Source organism: Atta cephalotes, assembly GCF_000143395.1.
Source record: "Atta cephalotes unplaced genomic scaffold scaffold00004, whole genome shotgun sequence".
In the NCBI taxonomy this organism is placed as follows: Eukaryota; Metazoa; Arthropoda; class Insecta; order Hymenoptera; family Formicidae; genus Atta; species Atta cephalotes.
Genome location: NW_012130068.1, coordinates 3,967,197 through 3,985,108, shown reverse-complemented (window position 1 = coordinate 3,985,108; position 17,912 = coordinate 3,967,197). Strand labels below are relative to the sequence as shown.

Here is a 17,912-nt window from a genome sequence, read left to right as displayed (position 1 = left end):
TGTAACGAGTACGTAAGTAGTAGTAGTAAGAAGTAAGTAACGTAAGTAGTAGTAAGTAGTAAGAGTAGTAGTAGTAGTAGANAGANGANAGAGAGAGAGAGAGAAAGAGAGCGAGTGGTATTATTTTGAAAATATAATATAATATAATAGGAAAAACATTTCTCTTAATAGAAATATTATTTTAATAGAAATAAAATTTTTGTGTATCATGCTAATTTGTAATTTAACGCAACAAGTTTTGGAGTAGGTATTCGTTGATAGGCAAAATATGTAAAATGTTACACAAGATATTAATTTCCCTCGTGTGGATTTCCTTGAAAAGAATGATATATTGATGTTTCATTTTTATCTGAACACAGTTGATAAATGGGATATCGTTTGTCGGCTGCACGGGAAAAGGTAACACGACTCAAAAATGAATGAATGAAATGAAAAACGAAGCTCGCTCACAATATATCACTGCCGTCATCGAAATTATTAATCGGCAAAAGTGATTTTCAACAGAAGTATTAAATTAAATAAATGAGATAGATATACATATAGCATATTGCGGATACATATTAATATCCGACACTCTCGTGTCTCTCGGTAATTCTATGTAAATTGATATCGCCCTTTTTCCGGTACATTATCTCTGCTTGCAGCTTTAACCAGCTTCTCACATTCATATTTCTCTTCGACACATTTGATGCGTTGTACATACACTGCATCGCTCGTACATTCATAAACGATTGACGGCACGATGCATCGCGGGTCCGCAATGGCGCCATGCTGTCATCGCGCGAGAACACGCAACAACAAATTATTGCGACCGTCATCCATGGGCACAGGGCGTAACGTAAATCACGCGCGAATTAGTGACGCCGCCAATCCGAAATATCTTTCACGAGATGAACCAGTATCTCGTTTTATGCGACGTCGATGTCGACCATTTCGGCTGTCCATTGTACGTGAGATGTATCACCATTCCCATTCACGGTTTAACTATCGACAGTCGTAATACAGAGTAATGCGTATATAAAATATTGAATTTTTGCGTGAAAGGATAAAAACGAAATTGTAATTATATATTTCATTGGAAATCAATAATGATAGCCTTTCATTTATAATCCAATCACAAAATTATTTACTATTATTAAAATTAAAATAGGATTATATAAATACATTAATTAAATAGAAGCGGCATTTATATACGATCAAAGTTAGATGTGTTGGAATAATATATTTATGTGTTTTTAAATAAATTTATTTCGGATGTATGACTGCGCGCCGATTACTTTTTAATTTAGGAAGATTATTATTTTAATTTGATTGTGTTATAAGTCCGTAAGTAATGGGTTTGCGGTCATATATCTGAAATGAATTTATTTAAAAATATAGATGTATTATATACAAAATAAAGATATATTATTCCGACATCTAACTTTGATCGTAATTGGCGCTTCTCTTAATTAATGTATTTATTAATGTATAAATACAGAATACAAAAGAAAATACTGAAAATTAAAATACGAGAGAGAGAAAGAGATGGATAAACAGACAAATATCACTATTAATTGAATATTTTAAGATATCTTCCAACGCTAAGATTTTATACATGTAGTTACAACAGAATTACATTTAGAAACAATCAAATAAAATAATAATAGAAGATAAAGATACAGAAAAAAAAATGAAAGAAAAATAAAGAGAGAAAAAAGAAAGAGATATGAACATTCAGAGAATATTAGACTGCTTAAAAAAAATCTGCTAAAATTCTTCTTTAATCAGACTAATTTAATCAAGAAAAAAGAAAATGCCAAATCTCTTTTTCATTTAGTACGCATCATTCGATTGAAATCTATTCTGATTGAAATCCAATCTCCTAATTTTCCGGACTAAATATATTAGGGGTAGTAAAAAGAAATCCATTATTTTTGCATGAAATTGAATGGAAAAATAATGGATTTCTTTTTACTACACCTAATTTGAGACGTAAAATAGATATTACGTATTATCTTGTCACATAAATCATTGCGAATATAAAAAATTGACAAGTGCATGAATCATGTTTCGCCTACGTCGCGCAACAGAATTCTCGTGTAACGTACACGTTTGCGTACAGAACGCTTATAGAAAATTTAACATCGCATACCAATAGAGACAGAGCGCGGAGCACGTGCAGGAAAGACAGGAGATTTCCCTATCGGGCGTATTTCCATCCAGATATCCACGCTTTCTGTGTGCAGCGCAAGCCGGAAATAAATCTCGGCAAACTGCCGTCTCGTGGTGCGCCACCGCGCACGCCAGCGAGTGCTTTCGCAGACGCTGAAGAAGCAGTTAGATATCGTGGCAAAAGTACGCATATTGAGCTCTTTCTTCGAGGTAGCTTCATTGAATCGAGGACAACGTTTTCCTCGTCGACTACTGCCGAGTCAGCTATTCTATTGTCGCGCGTGTCTAAATAATCTCGAGCACCTGTCGAACGACCAAGTGGATAATTCGAGAGCAGCTTGGCTTCAAAAGCAGCGCTCGAGTCTGCATTTTGACTCGATAATGGAAATAAATTAGAATTAATCTAGAAAGCACACATGTCCAAAATCAAGACATAAGACGTTTTAAATACGTCTTAAATGGATTTTCTACAATAAGCCGTCAATAATCACTCGTATCAATCATAATATACTAGTGATAAGTCAGAATAGTGTTCTTCATTTAGTGACACAAGTCGATACAGGTATTATTCTTCTTTCTTGACATTCACTGGAATAAAGATAGAACGATATCTAATGGGAAGCATCCGTACAAGTCATACAAAGATGTTATGAAATTTACATTTAGAATAATAAATCATATTAGACCGTTACGTCAATATATATCAAAAGAGTGATAGGAGAAACAATGAATTATTGGTAATGTAATCTAAGTTTCAAATCGTAAGAAAATGGAATTTGGTCATCTCCACTGATTATTGATTTATTATCATTATGTCACGTTGACTCGCTTATATCTTGCGATATGTCTAAAAGACGTTTTAAAGATGTCTTAAATATGTCTTTTGATTTTGAACATGTCTATGAACATCTACTCTAAATTTCTTGAATTTGTGTCTTCGTCTTTTAATATATATATATTTTTTTTAATTATCTTCTCTCATTTCGCAGAGGGCTGATCTCGCTGTCGGCTCGATGACAATCAACTACGCGCGCGAGAGGGTGATCGATTTCACAAAGCCATTCATGAATTTGGGTATCTCGATCCTGTTCAAGGTAAGCAAGAGTCGGTTTCGCCGGACAGTAATTTCGATGTGCAAAATCGCGAGAATTTATCACGTTACAAAGTAGCAATTGTATTTAGCTCGTCCGGAGCATTTAAAGTTATCTTGTATAAGCCTCCGCTCTAATCTCACGGTTCACACGCGAAATGGCGTTATTCTGATAGCCCATATTTTTATTTCGTCCACGTCCCGCCGCATTGTTGCCGTGGCGGTTCCGGCATCCGGCTTTGTTGGTCTTTCTCCTCCCTCGTGTATTTTTCCGCGCAGCGCATCTGTTATTCTTATTTGCCGTTTTTTACCGTCGTATACTCCATCTGTTGTTGTTAGACTATTTTTATTTGGCAGCCAACACGAACGTGCCTACATCCAAAGTTATGTCGATGAAAATTTTGCATCGTCGAATCATATCTCTGTCGATATTTTCACGTTTTTCTTTTTTTAATTGCGCACAATCTCTAAAAAGTTGATACAAACGCGAACAAGGTAGTTTTAATTGAGATGTTTTATCTAAGTAATGCCATCCGTACGACGGTAATTCGGTTTGGTTGTGGTGCTGGCTGACCATAACTAGTTCTTATCTACTTGCCTGTGAATGGATTATTGCTAACGGTTACGTTTGTATAATGCTTCCACATTTTGCTAAAATAGCCAATTAATAATTGGATGTAAATACCATTTGCGTATAAGAGATTATTATCAACTATATTATATATAGTAGTAATTGCCTGTAGTGGTTAAACTCAACCTAATCGAACATTGCGTTCTAAATGGTCTCTAAATGGAAATCAGATGCGTATCATTTACTTTCGTTTGTACAATACATATAAATAATTTTTTGAGTAACTACAGGGTGATAAAAGAATTTTATCACAACATTTTGTGTTTATTGAATCATTAATGTAATATTTATAAAAAACATATTTATAAAAAAAAAACAAAGTCTGGAGCGTTATGTTTTATTAAATATCAAAAAGATTCTGTAAAAGATTTTCATTGGGAGTTTATACGTAATATGTACAAATAATTCTTTGCATAATTATAAAGTGACAAAAATCTCGAACAAAGGCTTGAAAATGCGACAGATGAAACAAATGCTGGAAAAAAAAATGGTTTCGTGTCTATGTCAAATTTAATCTTTATTAATACGACTCGGTTACAAGATCGTGTCTGTAATATCGCGCCGCTTGATGATGCATTTGCATGTACCAACATGCAAATGCATCATCAAGCACATGTATGTATGTTCGCTTATAATACAGTGCAGCATGTGTTGCGAGGTCGCAGAAGGGGGAAGCAGACTAATTAGAACCGCTCACAAGTGATGGTACGCAATGGTTTAATAATCGGAATGTACAATGTCATCGATCAGCTGATGTGTCGAATTAGAGCCAATTAATTCGAAACTCGTTTCGACGAGCTGTTTCTTCACCATTTTAACTCCCCTTTTTCACTCCCTCTCTGCTATCTCTTTCTTCTTCCTTTTTCTCTATCTATATTTCTTTATATTTCTCTATTTCTATTGTCTCTTCGATTCCACCTTATTATTCGTGAAACTTTAATTATTCCCAGAATGTCTGCCGAGAGTTTCTCCCAATTCATGGATTTCGTTCGATCGATTTGAGCGGTAGTACCGGAATCTCCTCAAGTTCCGATTCGCGCTAAATAATTCGAGATGCTGAGTTAACTTCTCTCTCGACCAGCTGCACTTTATACCGTAACGAGCAGTGGTGGGATTCGCTTACTCCGAAGTTAATAATGGCATTGCGCAAGGAGCGACGTAATAATACCGAGAAGTTAATTTCTCGAGTTTTTGTAATAAAATTTTCGCGACGACGACACGATTGACGACGAGATCATGCCGACTGTGTCGCTCCCTTCGTTCATCTCCAATTTCTCGATTTTCTGTGGAAAATCCAATCAGACGTTTGGTCCGACGAAATTTACGGTCATTTTCGATCTTTGGTACCGATTCATTTTTTCACTCTTTTATTCCTGTTTTATTCGCCCTCGACTTTTACTACAGACTTTTATTCTATGATATATCTACATATATTGAATTATAGTCTTGTTATCTAATCAAATTGCTGTATAATAATAAAGTAAAAGAGTCAGCACTTTAAAATGTCATTAGAGCAATCGATAAATAATAGAAGTAACATAACTTCTCTATGAAAAACCAATAAAGTTAATCATCCTTTCTTTCTAATAAAAACTCGATAAACTTTATTAATTACTTTGAATTTTTTTCTCAGAAGTTTTTAAAGTGTATACGTCACATTTTTTATCAATTTTCAATAGATATTATTTAAAATTAAGATAGATATTATTTAAGATAATAAATGAATAAACTGTCATACAATATATTCTAAAATATTTCTATCTAAAATATTTCTGTCATTTTTAAAGCGTTAAATTAAAATATTATTGGCACTTTAAAAATTTTTTTTCAAGACTTTCTGAAAAACATTTGAAAATTATCTTTAATAAGATATTTTTCAAATACATTGGGTGTCCCAAAATTCGTGATTTAAAGTATTATACATAATTTTCGAAAAATTAAATAAAAAACATTATTTGATTTTTAAAATTTTTATTTTAAGCAATATATGTATAATAGTTTCTGAGATATAAAGATAGTCAATTACAGACTATCTTTATATCTCTATGTTTAGACGGTTACTTGTGAGAATTAATAAACATTTATTCTCTCATTAATATTATTGCACGTAACGTGAATGCCACGAACCTGTTCTCGGTACTGATTATAATATTTATTGATTATAATACATATAATGTACTTTGTAAACATTATTGAAGAGATGCAATAATGTCTTTAAGCTGTTTATACTTTAATTTATGATATTTTCGAATCATTTTATTTGAGTACATTAACCTTTCTTTATATTCTAATATTCTAGAAAGTACTTCTTGGAAAATCGATAAAATAAAGTTTTTAAGTTTCTTAGGTTCTTAAGGAAAAAGCTTTTTAAATTTCTGTATCCAAATATTATATATTAATATATATTTGTGTATTTTTTTCTACATGAACTCTCTTTCAGTTTTATATATTTTTCAATTGACGTGAGTAATAATAATAATAATAATAATAATAATAAACATACAATTGTCAATTGTATTATATCGTTTTGGTATTTTCCAACGCCAACGTTCAAACTTTGAATGAAATTGTTCGTCTTAGTTCCGATGGCACAAGCCAACTGCTTAATGAAGATAATTAAGCAAGTCACCATTATGCAGTCAAGCGGCAATGATGTGGTGATCTTTCATCGCGATTCACTGCAAGATTAATTATAGACTGCGTATTACACTTGGCAGAATCCTTGGAAGCTCTCTATTTAAGTACTTCTGTTAAATAATCGATATGAATATTAGTTAAAATTGATTGTAATGTACGATATGATAAATTAATTGCTTGAAACAGTTCCATTTTCACCATAATGGCGAGGCATGAAAAACTCGATAAGTGGACCTCTTATCTTATAAATTAATTAACGATGAAGGCTTTCTCGCCGCGTTGACGATGATAGCTTAGCTTTTAATGCGGATTGAAAATTTATTTCTGCTCAAATGAGATTTTCTACCGGCAAATACAAAAGGCGCGGCCTCTTTTCGTGAATGCCACGAACCTGTTCTCGGTACTGATTATAATATTTATTGATTATAATACATATAATGTACTTTGTAAACGTTATTGAAGAGATGCAATAATGTCTTTAAGCTGCTTATACTTTAATTTATGATATTTTCGAATCATTTTATTTGAGTACATTAATTTTCGTTGATTGCACCAATCAACGTTGATCGCGAGCTCGTTTTCTAATTAATATAAAACAATCGTTTTATTGCAATTAATTTGTAGCTATTTCTACTCCCAAAGCTATATATCTTTTATCATCCCATTATTTATCCATCTAGATTCCACACTCGATATTTACGATCTATTACGATTTGAATTATACATTCTTGAATTATTATGTATATAGCATACTACAGCGTACTTTTATAATGATCTTTTATTATTTCTTTTTGTTGTAACTAGTAACAATGACTATGCTTTTTGCTACATTGTTTTTTTTATTTCCTCGGAATCAACATCTGCTATCGAGAGCAATGTTAAATTTTACATCAACCAATTCCACTCCCGCAGAGCTGTACAAAATGAAGAATTTGATACCATGCATTTAACTACCGATGTGTTGTGAAAAAATCGAGAAGATCGATTTCAACATACAAATATACTGACAGTTTGCTACTTTAATTGACTATAAATTTAACTGTATTTTTATCGATGTATTGCAATATTACATATATTTCCTTTTTTTTAATTTGCAATATTTACGATATATTAAATTTGACAAATTCGATCTAATTATATATAAATTACCAATACGTAGTAAATTATTGTGAAAAATTTTTCCTGTTATTATTGGTAGTAATAATTGATAGTCTGTAAAGTGTGCACATTGTATAAAATTCCAGATTAATTAAATATAAAAGTTTAATATAACTATAAAAGCTTGAGCGAAAATTGGATAATATTTTCAATGTAAGCAAAGTAAATTTTGGATACATTAAGTAAAATAATTGATTTCACGATATTACGTTTAATTAAGATTACGTTTAATTAAGATTGCTAATTAAGAATTGTTAAATTATTCGCGCAAAATTTCTTCATCATTACACATATCTCTCTGATATTACGCAAAATTAATTAAGCTTAATGCATATTTCATATTCCCTTTCGTATTCTCTTTTTTTTCTTTATAGGTACAATAATAAGTAAAAAATAATAAGTAAAAAATAATAAGTAAAATGCATCTGATCGTTAAAATAAAATACCGAATATAGTAAAACAAATTGAACAGAAAATTTCCGACGATAAATTCTATTATATTTTAATTACTTAATTATTAATATTATCATATAATTTTAACTTAGACAACAATGTCATTAAATAAAGCAAAGTAAAAACAGAATAATGTTCCGCGGGTGACTGCATAAAAGAATCAATTTTTCTAATATATTTTCTAGATAGAATTTTATCATATGAAAGGCGGCAAGATATCAAAAAAAAGCAGCAAAATCAAAAAATTCAAATTGTTTGCAGGTTCCGACCCGTCACCAGGCGCGGCTTTTTTCCTTTATGAATCCGTTAGCGATTGAGATCTGGCTGTACGTTCTGGCAGCGTACGTTTTAGTATCAGTGACGATGTTCGTCGTGGCGCGATTTAGCCCCTACGAATGGAATAATCCCCATCCGTGTCATCCCGGGACGGAAATCGTCGAGAATCAGTTCTCCCTATCGAATAGCTTCTGGTTCACCATTGGAACTCTCATGCAACAGGGCAGCGATCTAAATCCCAAGGTTTGTGTTTGCGACGTGTTCCCGTTTTAATATCATAGACATTATGCATCAGTTAAATGCAAACATTATGCGAAATAGATTTTCTTGTGATATATGTAAATTGTGAAGTTGTTATGTAACATTATATTAATCTTATCATAATTAACTTTATAAACAGATTCATTGATCTTGCTATATTGCTTTTATCTATATGTAATAGACATACGAACTCGTGAGTTAACTCTCGTAATAATAGATTCTTATTTTAAAGGTCAGATCTTTTTATGATATTATAAATGTATGTATTCTCATTGATAATTATTATTTAATTAAATTCCTATTCTAATTAAACGCGTTATCTTTATTTAAAATAATTATCTGTATGAAATATCCTATTTTCAGACACTTTCACGTAATTCTTCATAATTTTCTCAACAAGCAACGCGAACATTCCTATTCGAAAAATTTTCAGCTTTCATTTGCAGAACTTTAGCTTTTGAATTAATTTTCAAATACTAAAAAGTTCCTATTCAAAATGAAACGTGTTAATTCCTGGAAGCCTAAAAGTTATAATAAAAAACGCAAAAAAAAATAAAAAAGAGTATTGATATATTATGATATATATTGATATATTTTCAGCATAATGAGAAATTAACGTTTTTACAATTTGAAAGTATTATTATCAGATCTGCTATCAAATTATAAGACGATATCGTAATATTCTAATATTGGCAATTAAAATCATTTATCAATCAATTTTATGATACATCATTGTTCAAAATTAATACGAAGTTAATAGCAATAAATTATAAAGCTTAATTGTTGAATCGAAGCGGTGAATCTTGATAATGATTTTATCAGGCTACGAGTACGCGTATCGTGGGTGGTATATGGTGGTTCTTCACCCTGATCATCATCTCGTCGTATACTGCAAATCTAGCAGCTTTCCTTACAGTGGAAAGAATGATCACGCCTATAGAGAACGCCGAAGATCTCGCCAGTCAGACGGATATCGCATACGGAACTCTCGATAGTGGAAGCACGATGACTTTCTTCAGGGTGATTAATATTTTATTTAGTTGAAATATAAATAAGTAGAATAGGTAGAATAATGATACTATAATATATCTTGCAATTTTCCTCCTGCAATGTTGAATTTATAATATCAAATTATATCCAATTTTTAATCATTTCTAATAAGTCATCACTAGTTCTAATCTCTCAATGTAATTAATTTAATATAATAATTAATTTGATTAAAATAATGGAGTAAAATAATTTGACTCAGGAAAGATGTATTTTTGAATTCAAAAATTTAGTTTATTATTTATTATTATTAGTACATATATGTGTCAATATGGACGTTACTTTAAAACTAACCATGGAAATGGATTAATTTATATTCGATATTGATAACAATTTCTAATTGAATCAATAGATTCCGATCATATCAATCAGAAATTCTGATCCTATCAACTATATTATAATATTCAATCAGAAAATTCTGATTTATCTATTTTTAACTAAAATTTTAATGCAACCAGACTGTTTTTCAGTGCATAGAAGTTAAAAATAATAAAATATTAAGTTCAAGTTATTAAGTTCAAGAAATTGATCATCATTCCTTTAATCACCATCATTTTGACAGTGTTTACAATCTCTAAATTTGAATTTAACTCAGATTATGATTTTTTTCCTTTCATCATATGATAAAAATATTAAAAAGATATGCTGTTTAATAGCACAAAAGCTACAGTTTATTTAACTCCATCTATGTAAATCCAGCCCTATGTATTAATACTTTCACGATTATGTGAGTTCATGTCCAATTTATAGTCTGTTAATAATCAGATGATTGCATGCATTACACAGCCGCGCAATCGATACAAAAGTAATTATTTTGCAATTATTATGATAATCGCTTCCGCTCACGCGGGAATAGAATTTTAATCACATCGTATCTTTCACACTAGCTTACAAAAACTTTTCTGTTGGCAGTTAATTATAAAACAATATTTGAAATTAATATGCGAAATTTATGCAACGACGAGTATTACGATATTGAATTATGACGATAATAAAATTTGATTTTCTGCTTTTCGAATTTCGATTCAAGGACTCAATGGTCGAAACGTACAAAAAGATGTGGAGATTTATGGAGAACAAGAAGCCATCGGTATTTGTTCCAACATACGAAGAAGGTATTCAGCGGGTCCTTCACGGCGATTATGCCTTTCTGATGGAGTCGACTATGCTGGATTACATTGTCCAGAGGGACTGCAATCTCACGCAAATTGGTGGTCTATTGGACACCAAAGGATATGGAATTGCTACACCCATGGGTAAACTATTACACTGATCAATATCTACTTTTATTTAAAAATTTCGCATATTTTTCACAATTCAATTTATAATAGTTTATTGAATGATAATTGAAAAAGAGATTTTGATATTTTTTAACAAATTAATAAATGTTTTTTAATTTGATATTTGTATAAATATTCATTTTAATTTTCAAGCTATTTTCTCTGATTTATATTTCATAAAATAAATAAATAAAAATGAAACTGTATTATTTGTACGATAGTATATTGTGCAAATAAAAAATATAATTTTAATTTATTAATTATGTTAAAATGAATCGCGTAAATTGCTTGTGGGATTTACTATCTACTTAATAGCGTTTAAGATTCCCGAAAAATTTTGCAGGTTCGCCCTGGCGGGATAAGATATCTTTAGCAATTCTGGAATTGCAAGAGAAAGGCGAAATTCAGATTCTGTATGACAAATGGTGGAAGAGTCCCGAGGATACCTGTATGAGGACGGAAAAGGGAAAGGAGAATAAAGCCAACTCTCTAGGCGTCGACAACATAGGTGAGCGTCTTTCTCGGAGAATAGCGCGTAAACTCTGAATTATACGCATCATGAGTTTCCTCGGTAAAGTCATAACACAAAGAATTTCCCTCTTATAGTCGCAATAATTTCTTATTATTTTCTATGTTTATTATTTTTAAGAAAAATTATTAAATTTTTTAAAGGATACAACGCTCTTTAATCAATGAATAATATTGTATTAATATATGTAAATGTAAATGTAAATGTAAATATGTCTATTTTAGTAAAATTCTACGATGGATTGTTCGAATTATGTGAGCGTGTAATTTAAATACTTTTTTAATTTACTTGTTTAATTTATATGTGCAGAAATATTTCTTTCTTATTAATATTATACATCAATATCTTATCCGCTTGAGCATCAATGTCCTATGTTTTTGTGTCTAGGAGGAGTTTTCGTGGTCTTATTGTGCGGTTTGGCATTCGCCGTGCTCATAGCGATTTTCGAATTTTGCTACAATTCCAAAAGGAATGCACCGGCGGAACGGGTGAGTGCATCAACCTTAGAAACCAATGCTGAAATTCATTTCAATAAAATCGTCAGCACGTTCGCGTTGCACGACTCTACTTGTCGACTACTTGCAATCCGACAAACACGATTGCATGCGTTTAATTCTCAAGCTACTTTTGTTGCTTTATTTTTATCAACTATTAAAACCGTTAACTTTGAGAGATGTGCATGTGACCCGTATGCGTAAACGTTGCATGACGTTCTCTGAACTTTGTTTCATCGCTACATCATGGATTTCATCGTATCAGCATGAGCTCATCGATCATTGAAGCATGCCGCTCGACTGCAAGTATCCCAAATACAGTTGCGAAAAAAGGTCCGTTCTACTATCAAGAGAACTTCTTATGAATCCGTCTGCTTCAATATAAACCACGTTCACTAAAGTTACATTCAAATAATACGTGTATCAAAAAATATCGCCTGATAATTTTCTATCGTGTATGATTTGATATAAAATATCTCCAAAAATTACGTTCCACAAATTTATTAGTGTTATATATTATATAAATTTATTATAACAGTATTATATACAAGAAGGGCATCCTAAAAATAAATTTCCTTATCGTAAGAAAGTAAAATAAAAGATAGATCAATTATAAAATTTACTTATTTTATTAATTTGAACTTTAAGTTACTTCTCCATATAGTTACCATTGAAATTTAAGCAATAAATTAACTTGTTATAACAGCAGTTTTTCAATACCAATGATATGAAAAAACGAGTTCTTAAATCGGAGTCGTGATTTTACTTTCATCTTTGATTTCATCTTTGATTTCATCGTCACTATCAAAATTTTTACCACTCACATTTTTTTTAAGTATAAGATTTGAACAGTATAATAGTAGATGACTTCTCAATAATGTTATGTCAATAAATGTTCGTCTTTCTGAATGAAGATGCCATGAAATAAAAAGACTTTCAAAAAAATCTTTCTTTGAAGGTAATGTTGAATTTATTACATTTTTATTTTTTGTAGTCAAATCGAATGACCATACGTAATTCGGATCCGTTGTATTGACGTCTATCTATATTCAAATTTACTCAGCTAATTTACACTGAAAGAAAAATGTTTGGTATTTGTAACTATAATTACATATTACTATAATTATGATTATTATTGCTATAATAATAATCATCATAATTATATAGTAATATATAATTATAGTTACAAATACAAAACATTTTTCTCTCAATGTATGATTTTAATAAAGATGACAATAAATAAAAAAATATTGCCAACATATTCCAATGAAACATCTCTACAATGCACAAGTTACTCATAATTGTTTTTTTTTTCCTAAGAAATTTACTTTTAGGATGCCCCCCCCCCCACATATACATGTATAATTCTTATTGTATCAAATATATTTGAAAAAAATCAAAAAAAGATTTATAAATATTAAAATTTAAGATTTTTGACTATGCCTTAATATATAATAATTCTATTAAAAAACAAAGTCTACTTCACATGGAATTTAATTAATATAGCATTATTATTTATCTTCGGCTACTTTATCTATTCAATAGTTTATAGTTGAAAAAATATCAAAGAAACGATATTTTTCGCTAATTTTAGAATGTTTCCCGCATCATGATATATTTTAATGCGCCTTTTCTGAATTTTATTTTTATTAATTAAGTCATTAATTTTTAATTAATTTATTAATTAAGAGTCATTCATGCAAATAATTCGTTGTTGTGCGCTGCTGATGTAGCAAAGGCCTCCAGCCCCTTCGACGCCTATCTCCGGCTCTCTTCAGGGAATTTCTCAGGCTGTGCAACAACAGCAGCAGCAACAACAGTGCCAACAGCAACATCAGCAGCCACCAAATCAGCAAGAGTCGCTCTGCTCGGAAATGGCACGCGAGCTCTGCCGCGCCTTACGCTGCCGCGCGTCGTCTCGACGACGGTGTACTTGCGACAAATGTTCTACGCACGTGATCGGCTACTCGCCGGACAATCCCACTGCCACCCCCGTAAATGGGATGAGGTCCCAGGTAACGATTGCCTCGCTCATTAATTATTATTAATCAACATGCCAACGCGCGACGCTTATTTTTTTCAACATATTAACATGAATTAAATGAGGCTATTCATTTTTCTAATAAAATGTACGTAAAATATTAGGTATGGGAAAAAGTTTGTGACGTTTTTTTAATGCCATCTAATGGGAAAAACGCCACGAACTTTTTCCCACACTTAATATGTACAAATTTTTTTACAAACTTTATTTGTATTACACCTATCCAAAATATCTTTTGTTAAGATGCTGTACGATCATTTCATTTGTTGGATCGAGTCTTAAGATCAGACTTATAGTAAACCTCTATGAGTCTTTGATCATCTCTTCAGCGAATTGATGTTCCTTAACTTTTACCCGAAATCAATTTTATATATCGCAATTTCATTTAAGAGAGAACTCTCTTCCTCTTCGCCATATCATTATTCAATTATATTTTATATTCAGTAGTAAGCTTTTTGTGCTCCACTTTCATTAAACTCATAATTGCATTGAAGTGTTCTTTAATTAACGTGTATCTGGCAAGCGGATTTATTTCTCGTCAGGATGGGTACGAGATTTATTATCTCTTCATTTTTTCTTACGAATAATTCAGTGGTAAAAGATATAGGTTTTACTGAAGAGATTAAAGGATCGACAGAATCCAATTGAATCTTAATTATAGCGCTTTAAGCAATTAATTCAATTATCTACTGAAGTTAAATTGAGAAATGGTAATGTAAAAATTCCATAAATTGCCGACAGATAATCAACGAAGATTAAACGTTGTAAAAAATTGAGTTGCATTTATATATACAATAAAATAACTTTGAATAATAAGAGTAGTCATTTGAGATTCCACACATTATATAAAATTATGTAGAGAAAACTCAACTACAATATTATCTAAAATATTTCGATCTCCGTAAATTTCATTCAAGCGTATTATCTGTGCAATTGCTATGATGTTACACTCATGCAACTATTATACAACTATAACTGTGTTACAGAGAAGCAACCTGGCCGTACCCGTAGTCGAACTGCCTCCACACATCCATATGCATCATCACGCACCGCCGCATGATTATGACGGCAATTAAACCAACGTCAAGACCAGCACTAGAACATATTATAATCATAACCAGGAACAAGTACAAAGTATCTCGCGAAAAACAATTACGATTTGTTGATAGATTTCTGTCAACAATGTCGGAATTTATCCGATAGACATGTGTTTGCACAATAAATATTCGTCATCGACATTCGCGATTACGAAGAAAGAGCTTAAACGTATTTGTAAAGCAACGCGTGCGCCGCTTTTCCGCACATTTGATAAATCCGTCGAGAGATCGGCGCTGTATACTGAACTTAATTGATAAAATATTATAACGTGATTCTAAAGTGATTTTTCTCGTCGCGAATTTTGTACGATTAATCAATTCACGGGACACAGTATAATTGTTCCTAGACAAAGCGTCCGCCGCTTTATATTCACCACTTTAGAAAGTATTCAAATACGTTCAGGTAACGTGATTTAATACTGTCAGGACACCGAAGAAAAATCTTAAATTAAAAAGTTACGACCAGCTCGCATGCATATTAATTTTCGACTTTGCGAAAGAAAAATCTCTTCGTTATGAAGCAATCAAAATCGACGTTATCAAGATCGACGAGTTAAGTACTCAAAAAAAGTTAATGCTATTTTACAGCGACATTTTAACGTAATAACTTTAAATGATCCGTGAAATTTTTATCCTCAAAATTATGTTTTCGTTGAAAAATTATTGTACGCCAAGCGTCTTGAGCATCTTAAGTGCAACTTACGATGTATAAAATGAAGAGCAATATTTTTTCTCATCCTTCTCTCCTTTTATATTGTTCCTGATGAAGGTACAATTTATTTGGTGAAATAGCTTCCCCTGAGATCTTTGGGTTATACTTTCTTTTTACATCGGCGAAGCAATCATCGCGAGATAGGAATCCGTGATATTCTCACGTTCCAATTCTAATTTAACCGACATCATAGTTCGAAAAGAGTAGTACATTGAATGACAAATGATGAACAACCCGTCCTACGCTCGTAAAATTAAACCATCTGATATATATCTACAATGGCAATCACCGATATCTCTGATGATATCATTTGGAGTACATTCATGCTACTCTCGCACGAGATCTAACGTTCAATCCATGCACAGAACATCGTTTAGACACGCTCTGTAAATGCGTTCTCTTTTTACGAGAGACTGTCTACAATGTAATTGTACACGCAAAGTATTCTGTAAATATCGTCGCGCGAAAAAAGCAGCAGTGAGATTCATAATGGGACTATTTTATGCAAATGTGGCTGAGAGTGAGTAATCGTTAGCGCTAATCGATTTGTTAGACGTTTGATGTCATGTGTAACGTGTGGTGTAATATGCTGATAGCCGGCGAATAAATGTATGATGAGAGAGGGCGATTATTGTCTTCTTCCTGACCTTCTTCAGACTGTATATATAATCGCTTGATGAAATTGATAATTTTAAAATTATATAATATTATAAATTTAATTTTAAAAAATTGAAGTTAGATAAAATGAAAAGTTAATTGAAATTAGACAAATATGTTACGACGGATTTTATTTTAATCTTGTGTGATTAAATTCTATTTCAATATTCAATGTTTTTGAAATTTCAATATTTCAAATTTAAGGATGGTGGAACTAAAATTAGTATCAGTCAGCTAATCAATGTTGCAGGAATCGTCTTCTAATATTATAATTTCGAAGAATAGCGCATTTCAGCGATGAGTCGCTTTTGGAGAGGGCGAGATGAAGAACCCGTTGACTTTTTTTATATAACATCATTTATTAAGAGATAAAATAAATGACAAATAACATATCTCACTTATATGAAACTATAATATTTCTTAGTGTTCATTATTCGTTATGATATAAAAGAAATCACATCATATACGACCCCCTTCCCCGGCCGCACGTATGGCGGCGACCGCTCGAGTCTTACATATACGCGATACAAAACGAAATTAACAACCTGTTTATCGAAGAATACGCAAAACAGCGAGAATTCCTAAATTAGTCTCGTAAAGAGATCGCGAGCTGGTGCCGGCCCATGATAAGATTAAGCTACGACCGCGAGGCTTAATCGAATCAACATGACCGAGATGTTACGGCGAGCTTCGCGAGCAAGGAATTCCTTCCCAACTTTCTCTCGGAATCTCTTCCTCGTTGGTAAAACCGATGGATTACTATTACAAAGGGTACTTTTTTAAGTCGCGTCTCGATTAGCTCGAAATCTGAAATCTAAAGCGTGAAATGAGAAAAAAGTGTACTTTTGTCTTTTTAGCGCTCTAGATCTAGTCACCGAGATATTGATGTGCAATCGAAAAAAAATACATCTTTAATGATAATAATCCGCTTGATCATTCAAAAAGGGGAAGGGGGTCTAGTCAAATCACTTGTAATTATCACACAATCATTCCCGATAAGGTGGCATGTACTATTTTAATATGCTTTTTGTGACTTTCGGAGGTGGACTATTCTTTCGGCTGTGCACATCTCTCTCTTTCTTTCTTTCCTTCTCTTTTTAAGAGTTTGAACTCATTCGAGACAATTGGACAATAAATTTAGAACTAATTCAATACACACACGCACACACACACACACGCGCGCGCGCGCGCGCGCGCATGTATATGTTCCTTTTACAATTTTTTTTAATTCTTCATCGTTCACACATTAACTTGTTGTTTTTCCTCACTTTTTTTCTTGCTCTTTACTCGTCCACCTCCAAGATTCTCACTATACACTTTACCGAGGCGTCAACTCGACTAAAAATCCCGATTTGTCCTGCCATCCAAGAGAGAAACAGCAATGAATAAAAATTG

General features: G+C 32.0%; 1 protein-coding gene across 1 annotated transcript in view; it reads left to right on the top strand.

Annotated features, from left to right (window-relative positions):
• LOC105625941 (glutamate receptor ionotropic, kainate 2) overlaps positions 1-15,127 on the top strand; it is a 136,192-nt gene extending 121,065 nt beyond the window's left edge. The window contains exons 12-19 of the mRNA XM_012207252.1: positions 3,144-3,248; positions 8,385-8,642; positions 9,483-9,680; positions 10,738-10,963; positions 11,331-11,495; positions 11,904-12,004; positions 13,744-14,025; positions 15,038-15,127. Of these exons, the coding sequence (XP_012062642.1) occupies positions 3,144-3,248; positions 8,385-8,642; positions 9,483-9,680; positions 10,738-10,963; positions 11,331-11,495; positions 11,904-12,004; positions 13,744-14,025; positions 15,038-15,127 (1,425 nt within the window). The remainder of the gene's footprint in view (positions 1-3,143; positions 3,249-8,384; positions 8,643-9,482; positions 9,681-10,737; positions 10,964-11,330; positions 11,496-11,903; positions 12,005-13,743; positions 14,026-15,037) is intronic.
• The last annotated feature ends 2,785 nt before the right edge of the window (positions 15,128-17,912 follow it).